We start from the raw sequence: 25,188 nt of genomic DNA on the forward strand, positions 1-25,188 counted from the left end.
GCCCCCCAGTATTAATCATTGGTGGCGCAGTGCGCCCCCCACCCCCATCCCAATCCCGGCCAATAGTAAAAACATTGGTGGCGCAGTGCGCCCCCCCACCCAGTATTAATCATTGGTGGCAGTGGCCACAGGATCCCCTCTCCCCTGCTCCTCCGATCGGAGCCCCAGCTGTGTAAGCCTGGGGCTCCGATCGGTTACCATGGCAGCCAGGACGCTATTGAAGCCCTGGCTGCCATGTTCAGCTCCATGCTGCTGTGTGCACAAAGCACAGAGCAGCAGGGACAGTGTGAAATCCTATTCACCCTGATAGAGATCTATCAGGGTGAATAGGACAAAGGTTCTAGTCCCTAAGGGGGCTAAAAGTTAGTAAAAAAAAAAACACAAAAATATTAAGTATAAATGAAAAAGATTTATAAAAAAAAATACACATTAACAATAAACAAAAAAAATACACATTAACAATAAACATATTAATTTTCAGCAGATTTGTGCAGTTTTTTTTTTTCTCAAAAATGAAAATTCCCAGAATATCGGTATAAATTATCGGCTATCGGCCTGAAAGTTCACAAATTATCGGTATCGGTATCGGCCCTAAAAAATCAATATCGGTCGATCCCTACCCCATTCATCTAACAATTATCCCCTATCCTGTGGATAGGGGATAACTTCTAACCAGAATACCCCTTTAAGGAGAGGAATGGAGACAAGTAGAAGATCGCAAGACTGCTGATCTTGAGGTAGACTGTCACCTGGTCCTGTCACAGGGCTGCCTGGGACGTGAGGGATACTGACACGTGGGATGTTGTCAGGATACACTTCTATCTTTTAGACTTTAGAGGTTTCCATAGAGGTGAAGAACAGCACAATGCTTGTGACAGTTTTCGTTTTCTTGTGCTCGTGTTTCAGGGACTGCTCATGTGCGGCTACGATGGACCCAATCAGACCGAGTCCTACTGCTGGGCGCCTATAGCCGAGGGGTTTGATACAATCGTAATCTGTCCTGATGGATCCAATCCCATATATTATATCCCTCCTCTTCTGAGTTATCTGAACTGTGCGTCACTGCTGTACAAACTGCTGCCAGCTAAACACGGGGTGAGAACGTTTCCTGGATTTCTGTGCAGCCTTATATTTCATTTGTCATTTGTACTTTGACCTTTCTCGATCCATAACTCAAATTGTGCAGTTTATAACCCTGTGATCTCGCCATGCAATGACTTGCTTATTCACAGCAGCTAGTCTGAACAAGTAGATCTGCAGTATAAAGCATGGAGGATATATAGAGCAGCAGCAGCAGAAGCCTCTGGTGAGACATGTGAAATTCAAGTTCCCGAGCTGGATGCATTGAACGTAGCTGAGCCCATAACTGAATTGCATCTGGTAAAACAAAATGCTCTCAGTCATTAAATTGGTTTCTCGTTCATGCATTGGGGAACTCAGGCTGGACTTTGGGTATAGCTTCTGCCTCTAGAACAGTCATGCTCAACCTGCGGCCCTCCAGCTGTTGCAAAAGTACAACTCCCAGCATGCCCGAACAGCCTACAGCAGGGCACTGTGGGAGTTGTAGTTTTAAACAGCTGGAGGGCCGCTGGTTGAGCATGCCTGCTCTAGAAGAAGAGAGTAAGTGACAAGTGCAATAGTCCTACTTTTATATCCCTGCTGCAGACATTGAGCTAAGTCAGTTTTAGCTTAGTGTCTATAGGAGGCAGACCTGCCTGGTTTTGGCAGCTGCATTATTTTTCCTTTTCATCTCTGGGAATATGGGGTAAATGATCTTCATCGCTCATTACCCCGACCAGGGGCAGGTACATGGCTCTAACCCTCCTGCAGTCCACTTCTTCCTCTGAAGAATAGGTAGCACAGTCACCCCATACCGCTGTGCCTCATCTAGTTTTATCTCCCTCCCCAATGGGACATGCACTAAAGGGGCAGCCTGACTGGAGATGGTGGCTGAAAACCATGGAGGAACATTATCATACTACCCCCTCCCCAATTACTTGTTTTCAGTCTCTATCGGGGCATCCTTTTTCTGGTGACCACATATAGTCCTCCGGTCCCACTCCAGACGCTGGGGTGCTGGGGATGAGCGCTCTTGTGTATAAGGCAAAGTGCTTCAGCTATGCTCTGGCCAGTGAGACGCTATACAGCGGTATCCAGGCTGCAATGCAGGTGGAGTCTACATGCAGCGTCCAGTCGCATCAGAGCGTGCCGATCCCTCTGGACGCGCTCTTACTGCTGTACCGCCCTCTCTGTTACCTTTCAGCATGGTGCATCTCAACCCCTATAGGTTTTCTGCACCAACACAGTCTGTCAGTGAACCGACTTATGCTCCCCCAACCCCCGCTAGGTTCCAAATGGAGTTGGCACATGCCTTGTCATTGGTGGTTTTGAATCTCACCAAGGTGTCTGCAATCAGTGGTTTGTCACTGCAACCTCCTTAGACCTAAGACACTGCTCCGTCCACTATGAGGAGTTTGTCCCTTATATTACTGGAGCGATGGTGGATGGCTTGCACTGCCCCATTCATAGTCAATGGGCTGTCAGCAGTGAGTTCTGTACTCTCATATCAGAGGCCTTCCCATTGAGATTAATGGAGTGGCAGTGTGTGTTGTTCGAGCTGCCACTCCATTCATGTGGGGGCATGGGACCCCCATTCTCATGGTTTGTGGGGGGGGGCCCAGTTGGCGGGTCTCCACCGATCTAAATTTTTTCCTATCCTGTGTCACTGTTTTGCATTTTCTGCTGTAGGGGTTGTGAGATCAGTGATTGGTAAATGATGAGAATTTGGGGATTATTAGATGCCAAGGGAGATTCTCACTTATCCTGCTTCATTCCTAGCCCCTCGCAGTGATTATCTGTCCTGGATGGAATAAAGCCCACCTTGTGTATGACCTGCTGCTGGACCTCAGTAAATACACGCGGCTCCTGAGCCCCATGCTGCTCTTGGTCGGGCTCAAAAAAGAAGATCTTGAGAACATAAACTTCAGAAGGCAATGTGAGCTGGATGTTGTACCTTCAGGATTACTTCTAAATGTCTTTTTTTTTTTTTTTTTGGGGGCAGGGGGGGGTCCTGTGCTTTGGTTTAACCTCTGTTTATCTGGACAGGTGACGTGCTTGTCACTACCCCGCATAGTTTGCTGAGATGTTTGGCACATCACGGTCGTCTCCTCCTTCGCCTGTGTAATCTGGTCTTTGATGAAGTGGACGTGCTGTTCTCCAAAGCAGGATCCGAGGTGAGCAAGGGACCAGCATTTTGGTTTTGATTCACAAATGCTTGAAATCGATGTTCAGCTAGATTTGGCCCCTACATTTCCCATCATACATCTGGCTTGCTGCACTTGCTCTTCTCCAAGTCCTTTCTAAGGACAGCAAGTTATAGTTCTGTGATTTAAAGCTGCTGTCAGCTACCTTACATTGCAATGTCTCAGGGTATTCCAGTGTGATGCATCTTCAGCCAGTCTCCCCTGCCTCCTGCTTGTGATAGGTTTTTACCTCCAGGAAGCAGTGCAATGCTGCATCTCATAGGATACACTGGAGAGTCTGCAAACAGCACACACAGATAGTCAAGGGGTTTTACAACTGTGCAGCTAATCACTTTATGGGCCCACCAGTTATATGACCGCACTCCTAGTCTTTTAGGGCCAAAATGATACAGAAGAAGTGAGGAGGGGAGGTGTCTGAGAGCTGATAGTTGTTAAAGGTGTTATCCTGGAAATAATATTGATTACCTATTCATTAGCCTGCCGGACTTGGGCCCCCACCGATGTGATAATGATTACTTGCCCTGAGGGTAGGTCATCCTGATCATTTCTTGGATAACCCCTTTAATGTAATCCTGTAGTTTGTATGATGTCAGCCATACAGGATAGACTGTTAGGCTGTCTACACAGGAGAGTAATCTCTAAACTGGGGGTAAATGCTGAAGTCACATTGGAGTTCAGGATCTACGGGATTAAATGGCTAGGATTGGCATTATCTCCAGTCCTGTCCATTGCACCAGGGTGTTGGTTGTACATTATAGCCGACACTCGCTGTACTTTATACAGACACCGCGCGTGATCTGCCGACTGCATTGTATATGTGGTGCAGAAGAAGGGGTCAGTGGGATTGCTTTCGTAGGAAACTTTGGTTTGGTGGAAACTTGTCCCACTGATGATCGCGGAACTCCTATTGGGACCACTAGGTGGTTTCCTTTTCCCATATCTGCACAGCCCACCTTACATATCTGTGTCATTCATGGTCGCCCCCATTACCAGCTAATTGGTGGCTGCTCTCTATAGTTCCCCCTTGCCTGCTGATGCAAGCTGCAGATATTTTCTGTATATTAATTTCTCATCATCTCTGTTTTCAGATTTCTGAAATACTTCAGATCTATAAGAAAATAGTGAGCGTAGAGAACAGGGACGGCGCGCCTCAGCAAATTGTGGCTGTCGGAAGCAAATGGACCCATGACATGCAGCTTGTACTGCAATACATGGCAACTCCACGCATTGTGATCACCAAGATGGAGCAGGCAGCGGTCTTTGCCAATGTCCAGCAGGTATTCTCCCTTCCTGATGTCTTCTGTATGAAAGAGAATGGTACAATTAAATGCTCAGCTTATGTGTTTTCTATGCATTACTGTTCTGGAAACGGCACTTGCTACTTCAGATCTCATACCGTTCCTCTGCGGTAGTGCAGTTACTTCCATCTTTTCACCTAGGTCATCCAGCTTTGCCTTGACTGTGACAAAATGTCACTATTGACGCACTGTTTAGACTTCACACCAGTCAAGGTGCAGAAAATCCTCATTTTCACCAAAAATGATGAAGAAGCTGAATTAGTGCATAAGGTAAGTGTTGATCCTCTACATAAGGTCAGCTGTTCTGACCTTGTCATGGGAATATAGAGAAAGGATTCCAAAAGTTGGCGGAATTAGAAGTTTAATTCGACCAATGGCCGGCTCTCAAGTAATTAATATAACATTTATTCCCTATACATTTCATATGCAAACAGAATATATACAGGTGAAACTCGAAAAATTAGAATATCGTGCAAAAGTCCATTTATTTCAGCAATGCAAAGTAAAAGGAATTGCATTAATGCAGCTTGAAATTAGAATTTTGAGAAAAGGTTCAATATTCTAGGCTCAAAGTGTCACCCTCCCAGTCAGATAATTAATCCATACCCCCTGAGCAAAGGGGACCTGAGATTGTGACTTTGGGGTTTCATAAGCTGTAAGCCATAATTATCCAAATTATAACAAATAAAGGCTTCAAATATCTCGCTTTGCCTGTAATGAGTCTCATATGTTAGTTTCACCTTTTAAGTTAGATTACTGAAATAAATTAACTTTGCACGATATTCAAATTTTTCGAGTTTCACCTGTATACAGAAAAATTATAAAAAATATAAAAGATACAATTCATATAGAAAAAATATAGTGATATATTAGTATTTATAATTCATCATAGTCACGGTCCCTCTTACAGCTCCAATTGCGGAGCTCACGCAAACTTTGGAACTTAGACTCAATTCATATGCTGCGGTTACGTATCTCTCTATATGTTATCTTCGTATGTGGCGTGCTACTAATACCGTTCCAGGTTAGTGTTGAAAGTTATTTTTATTTAATATCATCATATTATGATACTATATTGTCTATATTTGTTTCTACATTATCACATGATGTTTGTTTATGGTTTTATTTTATTATATTTTTTATGTTAGAAACATATAAGATCTGATAAAGTATAAATGTGTCACCATTATACATACATATATATATATGAGAGGTATATCGCAACATGTGTATATGAACATGAACATATTTTTCCCTTAAAATGGTACATTTTCTCAGTTTAAACTTTTGTTCCGTGATTTATGTTCTATTCTGAATAAAATATTAGAAGTTGCCATCTCCACATCATTGCATTCAGTTTTTATTCACGATTTGTATAGTGTCCCAACTTTTTTGGAATCCGGTTTGTAATAAGTACACCCATACCAGTACTAACAGACAAGCGTACCACGGAAATATAAGGAGATCGAACTTTCAACACTTACCTGGAACGGTATTAGTAGCACGCCACATGCGAACATAACATATAGAGAGATACTTAACCGCAGCATATGAATTGAGTCTAAATTCCAACGTTTGCCTGAGCTCCGCAATTGGAGCTGTAAGAGGGACCGTGACTATGATGAATTATAAATACTAATAGATCACTATATTTTTATATGTTTTTTTTCTATATGAATTGTATCTTTTATATTTTTTATAATTTTTCTGTATATATTCTGTTTGCACATGAAATAAATAGGTAATAAATGTTACATTAATTACTTGAGAGCCGGCCATTGGTTGAATTACACATTGTCCCGGCTGGTTGTAGCAGGCCGTGCTCTATTCTGGTGAGCTCTCCATGTATAATGTAGGAATTAGAAGTTTCTATTGTGGGCAGCAGGGATAAGGGGCCGCCAGTCATTTTTGGCAGTGCACGTGTTGGGAAAACAATAGGATTGGGTGGATTTATCTCCAGCCTGTCCTATCCTTTTTCCGCCCGTGGCAAAAATCCCATGACCAGTCAGTCTTCAGTGCAAGCTGCAGGCTGTGTATCTGTCATGTAAATTATGATGCTGTTCTTGCTTCTCCTTGCAGGCCGTTCAGACCGCCTCACTGTACAGCTTATTGCTGCATAGTCGTCTTGTGTATAAGTTCAGCCATATCGTAGAGCAGTGGAAGAGGTCGTCAGGTCTCCGAACAGTCGTGGTCCTGGGTAAGCGGCTATATCTTTGTTTGTGTGTTGTGGGTGTAATACAGATGCTAAAATGCGTCAGTATTACAACTATCTGTAATTAGATCAAAGTCAGACCCTCCCTTTATTATGTTTCTGTTGCAGTGGTGACCGATGACTATGTTCCTCTCCTGGAGATCACCGACGCCACATGCGTCATTCATTACAGTTTTCCTGAAAATGTCGGCGTTTTGAATCTCCGCCTGTTTTCTTTGCTGGAGTATATTCAGTGCAGCATTGATAAGGTATCGGAAGTTTATATATTCTGCTCTGTTAGAGGTGATCCCTTTGCACCTTATCCTCCCTGCACTCCTCAGTGTATCTGTTGCTTGATCTTCTCATGATGATCTACACAATGCAATTTTCTAATCTAGATATCGATGCAGAAAGATGACCATTTGAGGGCCAAATCTGTTATTCTGATGACCGAGAAACACGCAAGCTTCGCCATTGATTTATTGAAGAGCATGAAGCAAGCACAGGCCGAAGTCCCACCTGCACTCATCGCTCATGCTCAGGGATTGTTACAGAGCTGGGAAAACAAGAAGCGGGATCAGGAGCTCTGCCCTTACCTGAAATCCTTTGGCTATTGCAAGTAAGTGGCAGTGTTTTTATTCTTACATGTGTGTAGGCTGACCTAGAACCTGAAGTTTCACCCGACTCCAGGTTCTAGGTAACCCGTCTGTAATATAACAGTACTAAAATACCGTCATAGCAATGCAAATATGATAGGATATATTCCTGACCCTATCCTTGTTTCTGTGTTGCATATATATTTACCTTTTCCTCACCCAGGCAAGATGATGGTGCTTGTCCTCATCGGCATCATATTAACCCCTCAGTGGACTTTCGTTGTGGAGAAGCCACCATTCCAGAGAGTGACCAGTATATAACGGTAAGTTGCATCTGATCACAATAGCTATGATTTTTGCTTTACTATTCAAGATACAGCTATACTCCTGCAGTAATTGCTGGGGGTTGATTACATCAAGGCCTCATTCAGATTACCACAATGGGAGGCAGTTGAGTGTTCATATCACAGCCTAAAATCCCAGCCCAGCCATTGGTCTAACACTCTAAACTCGCCGCATCATAGTTCCCTATGATAAAGTTTGGAGCTGGGTTCGGACCAGGATTTGCAGCTGTGATATGAATGATAAAACGCGCCCACGTTGTGGCCGTCTGAGCCTAACATGATCACAGTTAAGGGGCCATAACTTTTGCACTCCTGTTTTTTTCTTTTTTGCACAGGTCGTCCCTCTCTGTATTGTGGATGCAGCTCGATTCCGTGGTCGTGTAGTAACCAAAAACGATCCATACAATAAACTTGCTGCAGAACTCAATGAATATTACGGGTCACCAAATAATAAAGAGCCAGTGCGCCAAGTGGAGTGCAAACATTTGTATGCCATAAGTGATGCCTCAGATTATTACAGGTACTTCCCATATTCTGCTGCTAATTCTATAAACCAGCATAGATTCAGATTTCTTAATCCAAGACTTAATTACAAATGCAGCCTGTAGGCCCCCGTACGTGGCTGTGTCTGACAACTATTTCCCACTTTTTATTCACACTTTGGGGGCTGGTCACATTTCTGTGGGATGAAAATTGCTAATATATCCACATCTGCCACTCAACCTGGACTGTTGCATTGTGAGAATTATCCGACAACATTGTATTGCATATTTGGAATTGCAAAAGGTGGCCGTACATCTCCACTAGGTGTTGGCTGACAGCTATGTCTCCCGACATTCCCCCCCCTTCCCCACATACACATATGCATGCTCGGCTCAGGGATTTTCAATGGTGGATGGGAGAAAACTGTTGCTTGTCAACTTTGGCAGCAGCTTCGCTTCCTGAAAACAGAAGGTCCAGGCATGATGGCCGACAGATCCTGCCATAATTGGTAGCTTTGGTCGGTATACATCTAATATATATGGCCCTCTTAACGGCGTTCTCTGGGCTTTTAATATTGATGATCCATCCTCAGGACAGGTCATCAATATCAGATTGGCGGGGGTCCGACACCCAGCTGATCAGCTGTATGACCAGAAGGCACGCTCTATGCGCTTGTGCTGTCCCCTGTCTCTCATCCTGCTCGCCGCTGCTATGTTGACAGTGAGCGGGAAGAGAGAGGAGACGGCACACACTCTGTTCGCGTGCCTTCCCTCCATACAGCTGATCGGCGGGGGTGTCGGACCCCTGCCGATATTTGATATTGATGACCTATCCTCAGGATAGGTCATCAATATTAAAAGCCTGGAAAACCCCTTTAACCACCTCAGCCCCCATAGCTTAAACACCCTGAAAGACCAGGCCACTTTTTACACTTCTGACCTACACTACTTTCACCGTTTATTGCTCGGTCATGCAACTTACCACCCAAATGAATTTTACCTCCTTTTCTTCTCACTAATAGAGCTTTCATTTGGTGGTATTTCATTGCTGCTGACATTTTTACTTTTTTTGTTATTAATCGAAATTTAATGATTTTTTTGCAAAAAAATGACATTTTTCACTTTCAGTTGTAAAATTTTGCAAAAAAAACGACATCCATATATAAATTTTGCTCTAAATTTATTGTTCTAGATGTCTTTGATAAAAAAAAAATGTTTGGGTAAAAAAAAAATGGTTTGGGTAAAACTTATAGCGTTTACAAACTATGGTACAAAAATGTGAATTTCCGCTTTTTGAAGCAGCTCTGACTTTCTGAGCACCTGTCATGTTTCCTGAGGTTCTACAATGCCCAGACAGTACAAACACCCCACAAATGACCCCATTTCGGAAAGTAGACACCCTAAGGTATTCGCTGATGGGCATAGTGAGTTCATAGAACTTTTTATTTTTTGTCACAAGTTAGCGGAAAATGATGATGATTTTTATTTTTTATTTATTTTTTCTTACAAAGTCTCATATTCCACTAACTTGTGACAAAAAATAAAAACTTCTATGAACTCACTATGCCCATCAGCGAATACCTTGGGGTGTCTTCTTTCCAAAATGGGGTCACTTGTGGGGTAGTTATACTGCCCTGGCATTCTAGGGGCCCAAATGTGTGGTAAGGAGTTTGAAATCAAATTCTGTAAAAAATGGCCGGTGAAATCCGAAAGGTGCTCTTTGGAATATGGGCCCCTTTGCCCACCTAGGCTGCAAAAAAGTGTCACACATGTGGTATCTCCGTACTCAGGAGAAGTTGGGCAATGTGTTTTGGGGTGTCTTTTTACATATACTCATGCTGGGTGAGAGAAATATCTTGGCAAAAGACAACTTTTCCCATTTTTTTATACAAAGTTGTCTTTTGCCAAGATATTTCTCTCACCCAGCATGAGTATATGTAAAAAGACACCCCAAAACACATTGCCCAACTTCTCCTGAGTACGGAGATACCACATGTGTGACACTTTTTTGCAGCCTAGGTGGGCAAAGGGGCCCATATTCCAAAGAGCACCTTTCGGATTTCACTGGTCATTTTTTACAGAATTTGATTTCAAACTCCTTACCACACATTTGGGCCCCTAGAATGCCAGGGCAGTATAACTACCCCACAAGTGACCCCATTTTGGAAAGAAGACACCCCAAGGTATTCGCTGATGGGCATAGTGAGTTCATGGAAGTTTTTATTTTTTGTCACAAGTTAGTGGAATATGAGACTTTGTAAGAAAAAAAATAAATAAAAATCATCATCATTTTCCGCTAACTTGTGACAAAAAATAAAAAGTTCTATGAACTCACTAGCTCATCAGCGAATACCTTAGGGTGTCTACTTTCCGAAATGGGGTCATTTGTGGGGTGTTTGTACTGTCTGGCCATTGTAGAACCTCAGGAAACATGACAGGTGCTCAGAAAGTCAGAGCTGCTTCAAAAAGCGGAAATTCACATTTTTGGACCATAGTTTGTAAACGCTATAACTTTTACCCAAACCATTTTTTTTTTTACCCAAACATTTTTTTTTTATCAAAGACATGTAGAACAATAAATTTAGAGCAAAATTTATATATGGATGTCGTTTTTTTTGCAAAATTTTTAAAAAAAATTCTAGGAACTCGCCATGCCCCTCAGAATACCTTGGGGTGTCTTCTTTCCAAAATGGGGTCACTTGTGGGGTAGTTATACTGCCCTGGCATTTTCCAGGGGCCCTAATGTGTGGTAAGTAGGTAAATGACCTGTGAAATCCGAAAGGTGCTCTTTGGAATGTGGGCCCCTTTGCCCACCTAGGCTGCAAAAAAGTGTCACACATCTGGTATCGGCGATACCACATGTGTGACACTTTTTTGCAGCCTAGATGCGCAAAGGGGCCCACATTCCTTTTATGAGGGCATTTTTAGACATTTGGATCCCAGACTTCTTCTCACGCTTTAGGGCCCCTAAAATGCCAGGGCAGTATAAATACCCCACATGTGACCCCATTTTGGAAAGAAGACACCCTAAGGTGTTCAATGAGGGGCATGGCGAGTTCATAGAAATTTTTTTTTTTTGGCACAAGTTAGCAGAAATTTATTTTTTTCTCACAAAGTCTCCCTTTCCGCTAACTTGGGACAAAAATTTCAATCTTTCATGGACTCAATATGCCCCTCAGCGAATACCTTGGGGTGTCTTCTTTCCGAAATGGGGTCACATGTGGGGTATTTATACTGCCCTGGCATTCTAGGGGCCCTAAAGCGTGAGAAGAAGTCTGGAATATAAATGTCTAAAAAATTTTACGCATTTGGATTCCGTGAGGGGTATGGTGAGTTCATGTGAGATTTTATTTTTTGACACAAGTTAGTGGAATATGAGACTTAATAAAAAATTTCCGCTAACTTGGGCCAAAAAAATGTCTGAATGGAGCCTTACAGGGGGGTGATCAATGACAGGGGGGTGATCAATGACAGGGGAGTGATCAATGACAGGGGGGTGATCAGGGAGTCTATATGGGGTGATCACCCCCCTATAAGGCTCCATTCAGATGTCCGTATGCGTTCTGCGGATCCGATCCATCTATCAGTGGATCCGTAAAAATCATGCGGACGTCTAAATGGAGCTTTACAGGGGGGTGATCAATGACAGGGGGGTGATCAGGGAGTCTATATGGGGTGATCACCACAGTCATTGATCACGCCCTTGTAAGGCTCCATTCAGACGTCCGTATGCGTTTTGCGGATCCGATCCATTTATCAGTGGATCCGTAAAAATCATGCGGAAGTCTAAATGGAGCTTTACAGGGGGGTGATCAATGACAGGGGGGTAATCAATGACAGGGGGGTGATCAGGGAGTCTATATGGGGTGATCAGGGGTTAATAAGTGACGGGGGGGGGGGTGTAGTGTAGTGTAGTGGTGCTTGGTGCTACTTTACTGAGCTACCTGTGTCCTCTGGTGGTCGATCCAAACAAAGGGGACCACCAGAGGACCAGGTAGCAGGTATATTAGACGCTGTTATCAAAACAGCGTCTAATATACCTGTTAGGGGTTAAAAAAATCACATCTCCAGCCTGCCAGCGAACGATCGCCGCTGGCAGGCTGGAGATCCACTCGCTTACCTTCCGATCCTGTGAACGCGTGGGCCTGTGTGCGCGCGTTCACAGGAAATCTCGCGTCTTGCGAGAGGACGCGCCGGCGCGTCCAGGCGGAATCAATCAACCACCTCCAGGACGCGTCGCTGCGTACGGCGGTCCGGAGGTGGTTAATGGTGGTGACACTACAGATCTCTGCAATCTGAGGAACCATCATTTTTCAGGAGGCAAATGTCAGAAAGAAAGGAAACCTAAAAAGCATACCATGTAGTGTTGTGCAACCATCGTAGTCCTGGCACCCTGGCATTGAAGGGGTTTTCTGGGAGTACAGTATTGATGATGTCCCATCCTCAGGATAGGCCAGCGATATCAGATTTGTGGGGTCGGACTACCGTCACCCCCGCGGATCAGCTGCTTGAAGAGGCCGTGTTAGGGGGACCGAGCTGCACGTAGGCCGTGTGTTTGTAGGGCTTTTTATGATTTCATGTTGGCCAGCATGTGACATCTGGGTGTGCGGAGGGACTCCCTGCTTCTAGATTTTTATGCACTGATAGGACATATAAAAGCTCTTTAGACATGGTCCACTGTTATTGATTTTGTCTTTTAACAGGGTACAGGTTTTATCTACAAAAACCATAGACACCGTCTTGTTTGCACACATTCAGTACGTCGATGACGGTCGGACAGATGTGATTCCCATCCATACGCTATTCCTGCTGCCAGTTGCCTTTCAGTCAGTCCCTGCACAGTTCAGGGAGTTCATTGTGTGTAGGGTGAAACCTGTTGACAATGAAGACACATGGGATCCAAAAGTGAGTTTTGGAACGTGCTGTATAACATGCTCATTGAGTAGGAAGTCACTCTTTATTATATATTTCTTAAATAATTAGTCCACACATGAAACCCCAGCAGGTATGAGAGCAGCCCTCCCGTGTAGAGCCTATAGGTACCCGCAGGATTACATTTCCTTACATTCCTAGTATCTTGGTGTTAACGTTTCATCTCTGGTGTATGTCTTAGGTGACAAAAATGATTACCAGAAGTGTCAGAGGGAAGCAGCACAGAGCTAAAGTCGTTCTTCATCTTGGAGACACGTACTGGCTGGATCCTATGGTAAGAGCAGACGGCTGATGTGTGTGACCAGCCCCAGCAGATGGGTAGCTTCAAGGCAGAGGTGAAGCTGCTTCATATTTTTAATGTCTGTTTTATCCCCTTCAACTCTCATTTTAGGTGCAGGTGACTCGATTGTCAGATTTGGCATCCTGCGTATATGACCTTAATGTACGGCAAGAAATCCTATCCACAGGACTGGGTACAGACAACCCTCAGCACATTCTTCAACTGAAAGCTCTGCTGGAGCCCAGCAGATCCTCACAAACGCCTGCCAATAGGTTTGTATCTGAATGGAATCAAGTGCGTTCCTAAAATCACACAATTGTGATGTGTAAACTGTTAAATATTGCATCAGAACTTACATATGGCTTCCCGTACGGGTCATATAGAAGGAGATGTTTGTGCTATGCATATTCCAATTTATCCTACTTTGCTTCATCAGCCATAGCCTTAATAGGAGCTTCAGCAAAGAAAGGGGGTAGCACTATCTGGGCAACGTCCAGGTAATTCCATGAGAACAGACTTGCACACAATTATCACATTTTAGAGATGAGAAAACTTTGATGTGAGTTACAAATAGTCCCTGGGAAAGACTCACTGTGCCCCATGTATCTTGGGAAAAGCGTTGCCCAAATATTCTTCTTTCTCACCCATTTTCCTTGGGGGACACAGGAAACCATGGGTATAGCTCTGCTCCCTAGGAGGCGTGACACTAAGTGAAAGCTGTAAGCCCCTCCTCCATCAGCTATACCCTCAGCCTGGAGAGAGAGACTGACAGTTTTTGCTTAGTGTCCAAGGAGGCAAGACACTCCCTGCTTAGGCAGGGTCGCTTTCCTATAATTTTTTATTTTTATTTTTCTACTTGCAGGGACAACAGAGGCGCATTAGACCCCTCTGTTTCTCCCGGGGTTGAGTTGCGCCAGTGCCGGTAATTCCGCACTGCCGCCTCCCCCACAGAAGACAAGGTGGACCAGGGCAGCCTCGCTCCCCTGCGTCCCGCCAGCTCAAGGGTCGCCCGCACGCCAAGTCCCTCCCCCGGCTTCCTGCCACTGCGGTGCCAGTAGCTGAAGGGGCGACCCTGCTGGATGGATTGAGGGTGAAGACAGCGGATGGTGAGAGTGGCTGCTCCAGCCTCCCCCTTTCCCTCCCTCCCACCGCTGCTACGACTACGCTTGAAGGCTCACGAGCGTTTTCCATCCATCATCCTCCCCCCAACCCCCCCCCCTCCCCCCCAGGGAGGTTTTTGGTGCCCCTTTCAGGGGCACATTTTCATTGGGGGCACCTTGATGGTGAGGGGGAGCTTCAGTTAGACCGCCTCCCCGCATTCCCTACCATCCCAGCTGGGAGGTTCGGTGCCCCTTTTCAGGGACACATTTTCTCTTGGGGGCTCTTATGGGCATAACAGGGCCGGCAACTTACCGGGCATCCTTTGGGGGGACTTCGGTCTTCTCCAGCGGCAGGGCATCAGGGGGACGGCTGTGGGCAGGAGGCCGTCTGCCTCATCCAGGCGCGGCGGGGGCCGCGTACTTGGCGCGAACGGCGCCATTTTAGCTTGGCCGGCACTTCATCTTTTTTGGGGGTTAAATCATTTTGCCGCGCGCGTGGCTCTGCCTTCTCCTTCAGCGCGGCGGGGGGGGCGGAGTTCCCCACATGCGCTCCGCTGCTTCCTGCTTCGTCGGGCAGCACATCTCTAGTGCTGCGTGGAATCCTCTGCTGCCGTCCGATCATGAAGCTCTTCATCTTTCCTCAGGAGTCACCCTCCGTGCCTGCTGCCACTCCTCCACAGCCTCCTTCAGTCTGCTGCCCTTACTACTGCCGCTTGCGCTGTCCGCGGGTCTGGTAGGACTGTTAACCCCCTCCGTGCCACCAGTGCTGCTGCCTGGGTGTAATCCCTGTTCCGTTTTTTCTCTGGGGTCTCCCCCTTTAAGTGCAACATTTTTTTCACCATGTCAGACCCTTCTGCAGCCGCCAAGCCTTGGTACCATGCCTGTACCGCTTGTAGGGAACCCTTTCCCCGGGGGCAGTCTGATCCACACTGTCCTGCATGCCGGGCTCCACCGCAGCCTCAGTTGCCTGCTGTGTCGCTCCCTGCTTCCTCTGACCCGCCTGACTGGGCTAGATCCCTGTCCGAGGCCGTGGAAAGCCTCACCCATGTCGTGGGCTGCCTAATAGACAGGCCGCCTACCCCGCAGGATGCCACTCTTACTGTCGCACCCTCCGGGTCCACCGCTTCTGCCGCTGCGGCGGGTTCACCCTCTCTTAGTGACCCTTCCCGAGCTAGGCACTCTCAGAAGCGTTTTAGAGTAGAGCGCGCCTCCTCCTCGGATGCCTCTCTCTCTCCGCCACGCGTGCGCACTCAGACGGGCCTCTCCTCTCCAAAGGATTCGCCCTCTGAAGGTGAATTGGCGGCTTCGGATTTGGAAATGGACTCGGCCCTGCCGTCCAAGCTAGCCTCAGCGATGGGTCAACTCATCTCTGATATTCGTGACACCTTTAAAGTGCAAGATGACCCCCCTAGCTCTGACGCAGCTAGCGTCTCCTTTATCAGACCCAAGCAGGCCTCCAAAGTCTTTCCAATCCACTCTGATTTCTCTTCCGTGGTGTCTAAGGCTTGGGCTCGCCCGGACGCCCGTTTTGTCAATCCCAAGAAGCTGGATATTTGCTATCCTTTTCCAGCCGATGTCGTGGCCACCTGGTCGTTCCCACCCAAGGTGGACCCCCCTGTGGCCCGTCTGTCAAAGACCACGGCCATTCCTGTTCCCGACGGGTCCTCTCTTCAGTCAGCGGAGGACCGTCGTATGGAGTCCCTTTCCAAGGGCATTTTTGCTGCCTCCGGTTCTGCCCTCAGACCGGTTTTTGCCTCTGCCTGGGCGGGTAAAGCAATCTCTGCTTGGGGTATGCAGCTGGAGCAGGAGTTGGACTCGGACGTCCCCATCCAGGACCTACGTTCCTTGGCCCAGCTTATTGTTCGGGCTGGGAATTTTGTTTGTGAGGCCTCCCTTGATGCGGGAGCCCTTATAGCACGCTCCTCCGCCCTGGCCGTTTCCGTCAGGAGGGAACTCTGGCTGAAGGTTTGGAAAGCGGACGCTGCCTCCAAACGTTCCTTGGCGGGGCTACCTTTTGCGGGTTCCCGCCTTTTCGGGGCCCGCCTAGACGAGCTTATTTCGGAAGCCACGGGTGGTAAAAGCACCCATCTTCCTCAACCCCAAGCCAGGGGCGCCCCCCGCGGACGCCTTGGTGCGTCTCGTTTTCGGTCCTCCCGCAGGACCTCTGGGGCTCGCCCCGCAACTGCCGCTTCGGCCCCTCCCCAGGATAAGCGTCGGAAGCCGTTTTTTCGGGCACAGCCCTCCTGGCGCAGGCCGCAGGCTGCCCGCACACCCGCAGCAAAGCAGTCCTCTGCCTGAAGGTGCGCCCCCACCCACCCGGGTGGGGGGCCGGCTCTTCCTTTTCAGGGACGTCTGGATGGCTCACGTCTCCGACGCCTGGGCTCTCGAAATTGTGTCTTCCGGATACAAAATCGAATTCGCGTCCTTCCCTCCAGATCGGTTCTTTCGCTCCCGCCCTCCGCGGGACCCGAAAAGCGCGGCTGCGTTCTCCGCGGCTGTTCAAGCCTTACTGGACAGGGGGGTGATTACCCCCGTTCCTCTAGAGGAAAGGTTCCAAGGGTTCTATTCGAACCTCTTTGTAGTTCCCAAGAAGGGAGGTTCGGTGCGGCCCATTTTGGACCTCAAAAGGCTCAACCGTTTTCTCCTCCTTCGACGGTTTCGGATGGAGTCCCTCCGTTCCGCGGTGGCTTCCCTGGAGCGGGGAGATTTCATGTCTTCCATCGATATACAGGATGCCTACCTCCATGTTCCGGTAGCCCGGTGTCACCATCGCTTCCTCCGATTCGCCGTGGGGGACCTTAACTTCCAATTTGTCGCCCTTCCCTTTGGGCTGGCGACAGCCCCCCGGGTGTTCACCAAGGTCCTGGCCCCGGTTTTGGCCTTACTCCGCTCCAGGGGTGTTTTTCTGCTGCCGTACTTGGACGATATCCTCATCAAGGCTCCGTCCCTTTCTCAAGCGGCTGCCAGCGTGGATCTCACTCTAGAGACCCTGGCGAGGTTCGGTTGGGTCATCAACTTCCCCAAGTCCTCCCTTCCCCCCTCCAGACAACTGGTCTTCCTGGGAATGCTTTTAGACACGGGAGCGGCGGAGGTACGTCTTCCCTCGGAAAAACGTCTGACCCTCCGTCGGGCGATTCGGGGTCTCCTTCTCCACCGTCGACCGTCCTTCCGCTTCTGCATGCGGGTCTTGGGGCAGATGGTTGCCTGCTTCGAGGCGATCCCATTTGCGCAGTTTCACTCCCGCCCTCTCCAACGGGCGATCCTCTCCTCCTGGGACAAATCGCCGGAGTCTCTGGACCATCCCTTCCGTCTATCGCCTCCGGTGCGGTCATCCCTCCGCTGGTGGTTACAGGCCCCTCTTCTGGGCAAGTCCTTTCTGCCGCTCAACTGGCTGGTGGTTACAACCGATGCCAGTCTCTTAGGCTGGGGAGGCGTGTTTCCTCCCCGATCCGTCCAGGGCATTTGGTCTCCATCGGAGTCCAAACTCTCGATCAATGTCCTGGAGCTGAGAGTGGCCCTTCTGTCTCTGCGACACTGGACTCATCTGCTGCGGGGTCATCCAGTTCGTGTGCAATCGGACAACGCCACGGCCGTGGCGTACATAAACCACCAGGGGGGCACTCGCAGCGCAGCAGCGATGCGGGAGGTCACCAGCATTCTCCTTTGGGCGGAAGCCCACGTCCCGGCTCTATCTGCAATTTTTATTCCAGGGGTGGACAATTGGGCGGCGGACTTCCTCAGTCGCACCACCGTCGACCCTGGCGAGTGGTCTCTTCACCCGGAGGTGTTCGAGGCCATTTGCCTTCGTTGGGGCATGCCGGACGTGGACCTCATGGCCTCCAAGTTCAATCACAAGGTCCCCGCCTATCTGGCCAGGGCCAGGGATCCGGGAGCTTGCGGAGCCGACGCCCTCGTTCTTCCTTGGCGAGGCTTCGCGCGTCCATACATATTCCCCCCCATCCCACTCCTGCCCAAGGTCCTTCGGAAGATCGCGGCGGAAGGCGTCTCGGTGATTCTGGTCGCTCCGGACTGGCCCCGCCAGTCTTGGTACGCCGACCTCATGCTGCTCCTGGCGGACGCGCCCTGGCCGCTGCCCGCCAGGGAAGATCTTCTCTCTCAGGGACCGATCTTCCACCCGCGTTTAAGGTCCCTACGTTTGACGGCGTGGCTGTTGAGACCACCGTCCTGACGCGTAGGGGTTTTTCTGCGGACGTCGTCCGCACCATGATCCGCGCTCGTAAGCCGTCCTCTTCTAGGATCTATTATAGGACCTGGAGGACCTATTTGGGGTTCTGTGCCGATCTGGGGATTCCTCCGCTCCGCTTTTCTCTCCCCACCGTTTTGTCTTTCCTTCAGAGTGGCCTTGCCCAAGGTCTGGGTCTTAGTTCTTTGAAGGGTCAGGTGTCTGCGCTGTCCATTTTGTTTCAGCGCCCACTGGCCCCCCTTGGTCCTGTCAAGACTTTCCTTCAGGGCGTGGCTCACGCGGTTCCTCCGTACCGCCCTCCGGTACCGCCCTGGGACCTGAACCTGGTTCTCTCAGCGCTCCAGGCTTCTCCTTTCGAGCCTCTGCGGACTGTTTCCTTGCGGCTTCTGTCCTGCAAGGTTATTTTCCTTGTAGCCGTCACCTCTCTTCGGAGGGTGTCTGAATTGGCTGCACTCTCCTGTCTGGAACCTTTCCTAGTGTTCCACCAGGACAAGGTGGTTCTTCGTCCGGTCCCTTCCTTCCTTCCTAAGGTGGTCTCCACCTTTCATCTGAACGAGGACATCGTTCTCCCCTCCTTGTGTCCTTCCCCTTCCCACCCCCGGGAGAGGAAGCTTCATCGCCTGGACGTTGTCAGGGCGCTGAAGGTTTATCAGGAGGTAACCAGCTCTTTCAGGCGTACTGACTCGCTCTTTGTGGTTCCGGAGGGGTCGCGCAGAGGGATGGCGGCGTCCAAAGTTGCTATCGCCCGTTTTGTCAAGATGGCTGTTACTGAGGCTTATCTCGCCAAGGGCAAGGTTCCGCCCCTTGGTGTTACCGCTCACTCCACTAGAGCGGTCGGGGCTTCCTGGGCTCAGAGGAATCGGGCTTCTACGGAGCAGATTTGCAAGGCGGCCACTTGGTCCTCCTTGCACACCTTCACCAAATTCTACAGGGTGCATACTCATGCGTCGGCTGACGCTGCTTTAGGCCGTCTGGTGTTGCAGGCGGCAGTTGATTGATGCCTCTGGGTGTTGGTCTGGTTGTTCTGGTCCCTCCCTTCTTGGACTGCTCTGGAACGTCCCATGGTTTCCTGTGTCCCCCAAGGAAAATGGGCGAGAAAAGGAGACTTTTGTATAACTTACCAGTAAAGTCTCTTTCTCGCTCTTCCTTGGGGGACACAGCACCCGCCCTTCATTTGGGTTTACAGTTGTGGTTCCGGCTTGGTTGCCCCCGTTGGGGCTTGACGGTTCTTTTTTTCCGGTTGGTGGTTATCTTTCACTACTTGGACACGCAACTGGCAGTCTCTCTCTCCAGGCTGAGGGTATAGCTGATGGAGGAGGGGCTTACAGCTTTCACTTAGTGTCACGCCTCCTAGGGAGCAGAGCTATACCCATGGTTTCCTGTGTCCCCCAAGGAAGAGCGAGAAAGAGACTTTACTGGTAAGTTATACAAAAGTCTCCTTTTTACTGAACTTATACTTTTAACAGGAAAGAAGAAGATGTAGTACCCGAGAACGATCCGGCATATACTTTTAGCAGGAAAGAAGAAGATGTAGTACCCGAGAACGATCCGGCATATACTTCTAACAGGAAAGAAGAAGATGTAGTACCTGAGAACGATCCGGCATATACTTTTAACAGGAAAGAAGAAGATGTAGTACCTGAGAACGATCCGGCATATACTTTTAACAGGAATGAAGAAGATGTAGTACCTGAGAACGATCCGGCATATACTTTTAACAGGAATGAAGAAGATGTAGTACCCGAGAACGATCCGGCAGACATCAGTATGTCTCCTCCTCCATGTCTGAAGAATACAGATTCTGGTATGCTCCTATCCTCATTCATATCAGTATACATAGTGCTATAACCCTCCTTCACATGAGGCAGACATGGAGCTGTATTACAGGTCTGATCTTTTTTTTAACAGGCAATGAGAAGATTACCAGGGCTGACCTCTTGCCCCATCCTGATGACGAAAGCCAAAGCTTTCCTGTGAGTGGGGACTCTGAACATCTAAGAACTCTCCCCTCCGCAAGGTTAGTGGCGGTCCAGCAAAAAGTTGTAGTTAGAATAGTCGAGAAACATCCCTTTCTTCTCCTGTCAAAGCTCTTGTCTTCCAACGCACGTTGCACAATTCCATCATTTATTGTATGTTGCCCGTTGTAAGGAAGCCAGACTCTCTTGTCTTTAGTTTATTTCCAGAAGTGAAATGGTTTGAGAAGGACGATTCTGTGACCTTGACCGTAAAGCTGAGACAAGTGACCGAGCCCAAGTGCACCTTCTACAGCGACCGGCTCGTCTTCAGGTAAGCCATTTTGCAGTGGAAGCTAAAAGCCTCCGACTTGATGGCGGCTTCTTGTCATGCAAACGTGGATGTATTTCTCGCAGTTGCTATGCTGGAGGAAAGCACTATGTCGCAGATATGGACCTCTACAAGGATATCGTAGCAGACAAATCGGAATGCACAGTGAAGAACGGAGAAGCCGTAATCACTGTCCAGAAGAGTAAAGCAGAATTGTGGGACAAATTATTGAAGCTTAAAGTAAGATATGGGAAATGGACATTTCTGCCCGGGTTACAGGGGCCCCAGTGCTTACTGTGTGTTCTGCTTCTTTGTAGCATCGAAACGTGAGCTTTGATTTTGACCACTTTGAAGATTTGGAGGAAAACAAGGGGAGTAATTTTGGTAAGTCCTGGATTCTAATCTGACAATGTGTACACTGTGGTCTTGTGGTCATATGTGTCTAGTGCAGGGGATACAGCGTATGACACCCACAGTAGACAACTCTCAGCAATCCACACAGTAGATGTGTTGCCTCTGGGATTCCTATAAATATGGGGGAGCACTGTTTATTTGGAGCCATGGTTGAGTATTATACGAGCTGTATAGGAGTTATGGGAACAGCTGCATGAGATGATGGGAAATATTGGTAAGGCTTCTTTCACATGTCAGACATGTTCTGTCCGTGGCCTCTACAAACCGCTCACATATCCATAGAATTTAATGTGTGTGTATTCACACGTCAGTGGTCAAAGGGTCCATGAAAACCACACAGACCATTGCCAGGAGATGCCCTGGAAATTGTCAGCCTGGCAGTGTACATGGAATACGGATGACATATGGAGGGCAAAAAACGGACATGCGGATCCTTCACCGACATCGTCACGCATGAACCACGGGCCATCTTGTCATGTGTGTAAAGATGGACGTGGGAAATAGGCCTAAATGTGATGAGGTAAAGCATTTGGTGAAAGGAGCGGACACTGGGCCGTTGATGCATTCCACTAGCTTTGACTGGATCAATCAGCAATCTTATGTCTTTGGGTCTAGGTAACATCTACCATGACTCTAAACATGACTGGGCAAGTTGGATTGGACCTCATCTTTGTCAGATGAGTGCATTTTCCTTTTTATTAGCTTTTTTTTTTTATTCTGCGGTTTTCTGATATCACTACAGAAAACAAACAAAACGCACCGTGGCCACAACGTTTACATGTTGCAATATCGTGCCAAGCGTTTAACCCCCTTCGTGGCATCCGGCATATATGTACGGTGGAAGTCGCATCTTTAAACATGGCGCCTGCGTGCAGCGGGCTCCATGGCCGTTGGGTTTCTTCTGTTTGAAACGGCAGAGACCCGCCACACATGTATCCGATCAGCCATATGGCTGATTGTATACATTTCACTCCTCATATTCCGACATCTGAGCAGTGTGGAAGCGGGAGATGCGCGCTTCCGAACCCGTAACAGCGTTCCCTGGCAGAGATCGGGTTATGTGAACGGTAAAATAAAAAAGTTATGACTCTGGTAGGGCGGGGAGTGAAAAACATAAGCGGAAACCGCCCAGTCATCTAAGGGTTAAATAGTGGGTGCCTTCTCTTCATTGCTAGGAAATCTTATTTATTTATTTTTTTCTAGGCTACTTACACTTGTGATCTTAAATCATTATGTAAAATCCTCTGGGAGGGAAGGTTGGTGTCTTTCTTACTATAGAATACCTGAAACCAGACCACAGCTCCCGTGTGACGGTCATAGCTATGGGCACCTTCCTGTGTACTTGGGTAATTATCTCCGTCCACCTGCCCGGGTGAGTCCCAGCACTCAAGCAGAAACCCAGTGTTGCAAATCATATTAATGCACCAAAGCCACATACTCCCCGTCAGCCTAAAAACCTAGGCCCCGTCATCAGACTTCCTAGTCTCCAGAAAACCCATCTTTCTATTGGGACATTTTTGCCCCTAGGATGCTCTTCTGGCCACCAAAATTATGTAGGTGACCTCAGTACCACAGGCATGGTGCTCTCCAAACACCAGGGTGGCATGAGTACTAAAACCTCGGACCTTCACACTTACCACGCGATCCCAGCCTGGGATTAGAACCCACAGCGCATGCGTCTGACTAGACTCTTGACTAGCGCATTAGCGAGAGATTCAGAGTTGCGTATGCGCTGCAGTTTGTAAGCCCAGACTGGAAACACGTGGCAAATGTACGTGTAACCCCTTTAAGCAGGTCCCGAAGGGGTCAGATGAAAGTGATCAGTGCACTGGGCTCCATGTAATATTCGGCTGTACAATCTATTAGATGGTTCGGACATACATACAGCACATGGATTGTGGAGGGCTGTCTCCAGACATTCACTCACGCACCTTTCTCCTGCTCTCTAGGATTGGACATTCCTAAAAAGTTTTACAATGTGATCAGCGAAGACCTGACGTCCTCGGAATACAGCAGCTCCGACAGTGATTAGTCTGCGGCAGTGCGGCCACTGACGAGAACATAACGGGAGCTCGGTAAAACCATCTGTGAGACGGTGACTTGTGTATATGTCTCTCTACCAAAGCGTGCAGTCTACCTAGTGTTTTCTATACCATCCACGGGTAGAGAGGCTTTACATCCTGTCTGTGTCGTATCCTCTGAGAAAGTTCTCTTCTGATGAGCCATAACTAATCCTTCTTATATCTGTTACTGGGAAAGCTGGGTGTGTCAGCTGTATTGTCACAGAGGTTGTGAATGACAGATCTGTCGCCCCTCAGCCATTACATTATCTAAACTAATATCACACAAGCAGTTGTGCCGATCAGGTAATTTATTGAGGAAACATCCACACGGTGAAAAAGTTAAGAGAACCCTTGAATTTAACGGGGTTTTCCAGGAGTCAGATGTTGATGGCCTATCCTCAGACTGATGGGGCTCCAGCTCCTGACACCCCCTGATCAGCTGTTGGAAGAGGACCATCGCCTTCTCTTCCTAGACATTCAGTGGTAAAATATCCTCTTTCTTCCAAAAAAAAGTTACACTTTTTTCTCATCTGTCCATAGAACATCCAAAAGCATTATGGAACATCCAGGTAGTTCTCAGGCAAACTTGAGATGTCTGCTGTGTGTTTCTTCAAGGGTGCTTTCACACTTGCGGCAGAGGATTCCGGCAGGCAGTTCTGTCGCCGGAACGGCCTGCCGCATCCGGCAATCCGGACGCAAACGGCTGGCATTTGTCAGGCGGATCCATCTGACAAATGCATTGAAATAAGAAAAGAAAAAAACAGCAGGTGGCGCTATCCAGAAACATTTTATTTGAATATTTCAGTGGTTATGCAAAATTTTTAATTACATGCAATTGCAAAAGGATTCAGGTCCAGGTGCTGGTTTGAAAACAGTAGGATATTTTTTGTGGGACAACCCCTTTAAAACAGAATTCTACGCCTCAATTGTGGGGCTTTTTTGGCGCTAAATGTCACATCTTGGGCTAAACACCTTTGCCTAGTTTTTCCACGGCTTAGACAGATTGTTGGAGCAAACATGTTAGTAAATCTGAGCAGTGTACTTGATAAAGGACCTGAAGTATACAACTGTCCCTGTGTTCTTAGTTCTGTTACAGTATCTGCAGTGCATCTGGAAAGTCTTCAGACCTTTTCACTTATTTCACATTTTATTATGTTGCTCGTTGTGTTAGTGAGAACCGAATGTTCAAAATCTTTGCTAGATTATTGAAAGTGAAAAACTAAAATCTTGTATTGACATACAGTACAGACCAAAAGTTTGGACACACCTTCTCATTCAAAGAGTTTTCTTTATTTTCATAACTATGAAGGCATCAAAACTATGAATTAACACATGTGGAATTATATACATAACAAACAAGTGTGAAACAACTGAAAATATGTCATATTCTAGGTTCTTCAAAGTAGTCACCTTTTGCTTTGATTACTGCTTTGCACACTCTTGGCATTCTCTTGATGAGCTTCAAGAGGTAGTCCCCTGAAATGGTCTTCCAACAGTCTTGAAGGAGTTCCCAGAGATGCTTAGCACTTGTTGGGCCTTTTGCCTTCACTCTGCGGTCCAGCTCACCCCAAACCATCTCGATTGGGTTCAGGTCCGGTGACTGTGGAGGCCAGGTCATCTGGCGCAGCACCCCATCACTCTCCTTCATGGTCAAATAGCCCTTACTTTCAAAGTTTTCCCAATTTTTCAGCTGACTGACTGACCTTCATTTCTTAAAGCGAATCTTTCACCTGCATTT

At 47.7% G+C, this 25,188-nt stretch overlaps 1 protein-coding gene across 1 annotated transcript in view; it reads left to right on the forward strand.

Moving 5' to 3' along the window:
* The window catches only part of TDRD12 (tudor domain containing 12), a 65,972-nt gene extending 42,214 nt beyond the window's left edge, over positions 1–23,758 (forward strand). The window contains exons 21-39 of the mRNA XM_040408960.1: positions 907–1,095; positions 2,839–2,995; positions 3,106–3,233; positions 4,352–4,540; positions 4,703–4,831; positions 6,641–6,758; positions 6,882–7,021; positions 7,151–7,371; positions 7,572–7,671; positions 8,028–8,212; positions 12,878–13,079; positions 13,288–13,380; positions 13,498–13,658; positions 20,157–20,494; positions 20,599–20,707; positions 20,863–20,976; positions 21,060–21,213; positions 21,291–21,357; positions 23,337–23,758. Coding sequence (XP_040264894.1) covers positions 907–1,095; positions 2,839–2,995; positions 3,106–3,233; positions 4,352–4,540; positions 4,703–4,831; positions 6,641–6,758; positions 6,882–7,021; positions 7,151–7,371; positions 7,572–7,671; positions 8,028–8,212; positions 12,878–13,079; positions 13,288–13,380; positions 13,498–13,658; positions 20,157–20,494; positions 20,599–20,707; positions 20,863–20,976; positions 21,060–21,213; positions 21,291–21,357; positions 23,337–23,419 — 2,877 coding nt within the window. The 3' untranslated portion in view covers positions 23,420–23,758. The remainder of the gene's footprint in view (positions 1–906; positions 1,096–2,838; positions 2,996–3,105; positions 3,234–4,351; positions 4,541–4,702; positions 4,832–6,640; positions 6,759–6,881; positions 7,022–7,150; positions 7,372–7,571; positions 7,672–8,027; positions 8,213–12,877; positions 13,080–13,287; positions 13,381–13,497; positions 13,659–20,156; positions 20,495–20,598; positions 20,708–20,862; positions 20,977–21,059; positions 21,214–21,290; positions 21,358–23,336) is intronic.
* Positions 23,759–25,188: the final 1,430 nt, after the last annotated feature.

Source organism: Bufo bufo, chromosome 10 (genome assembly GCF_905171765.1).
Source record: "Bufo bufo chromosome 10, aBufBuf1.1, whole genome shotgun sequence".
Classification (NCBI taxonomy): domain Eukaryota; kingdom Metazoa; phylum Chordata; class Amphibia; order Anura; family Bufonidae; genus Bufo; species Bufo bufo.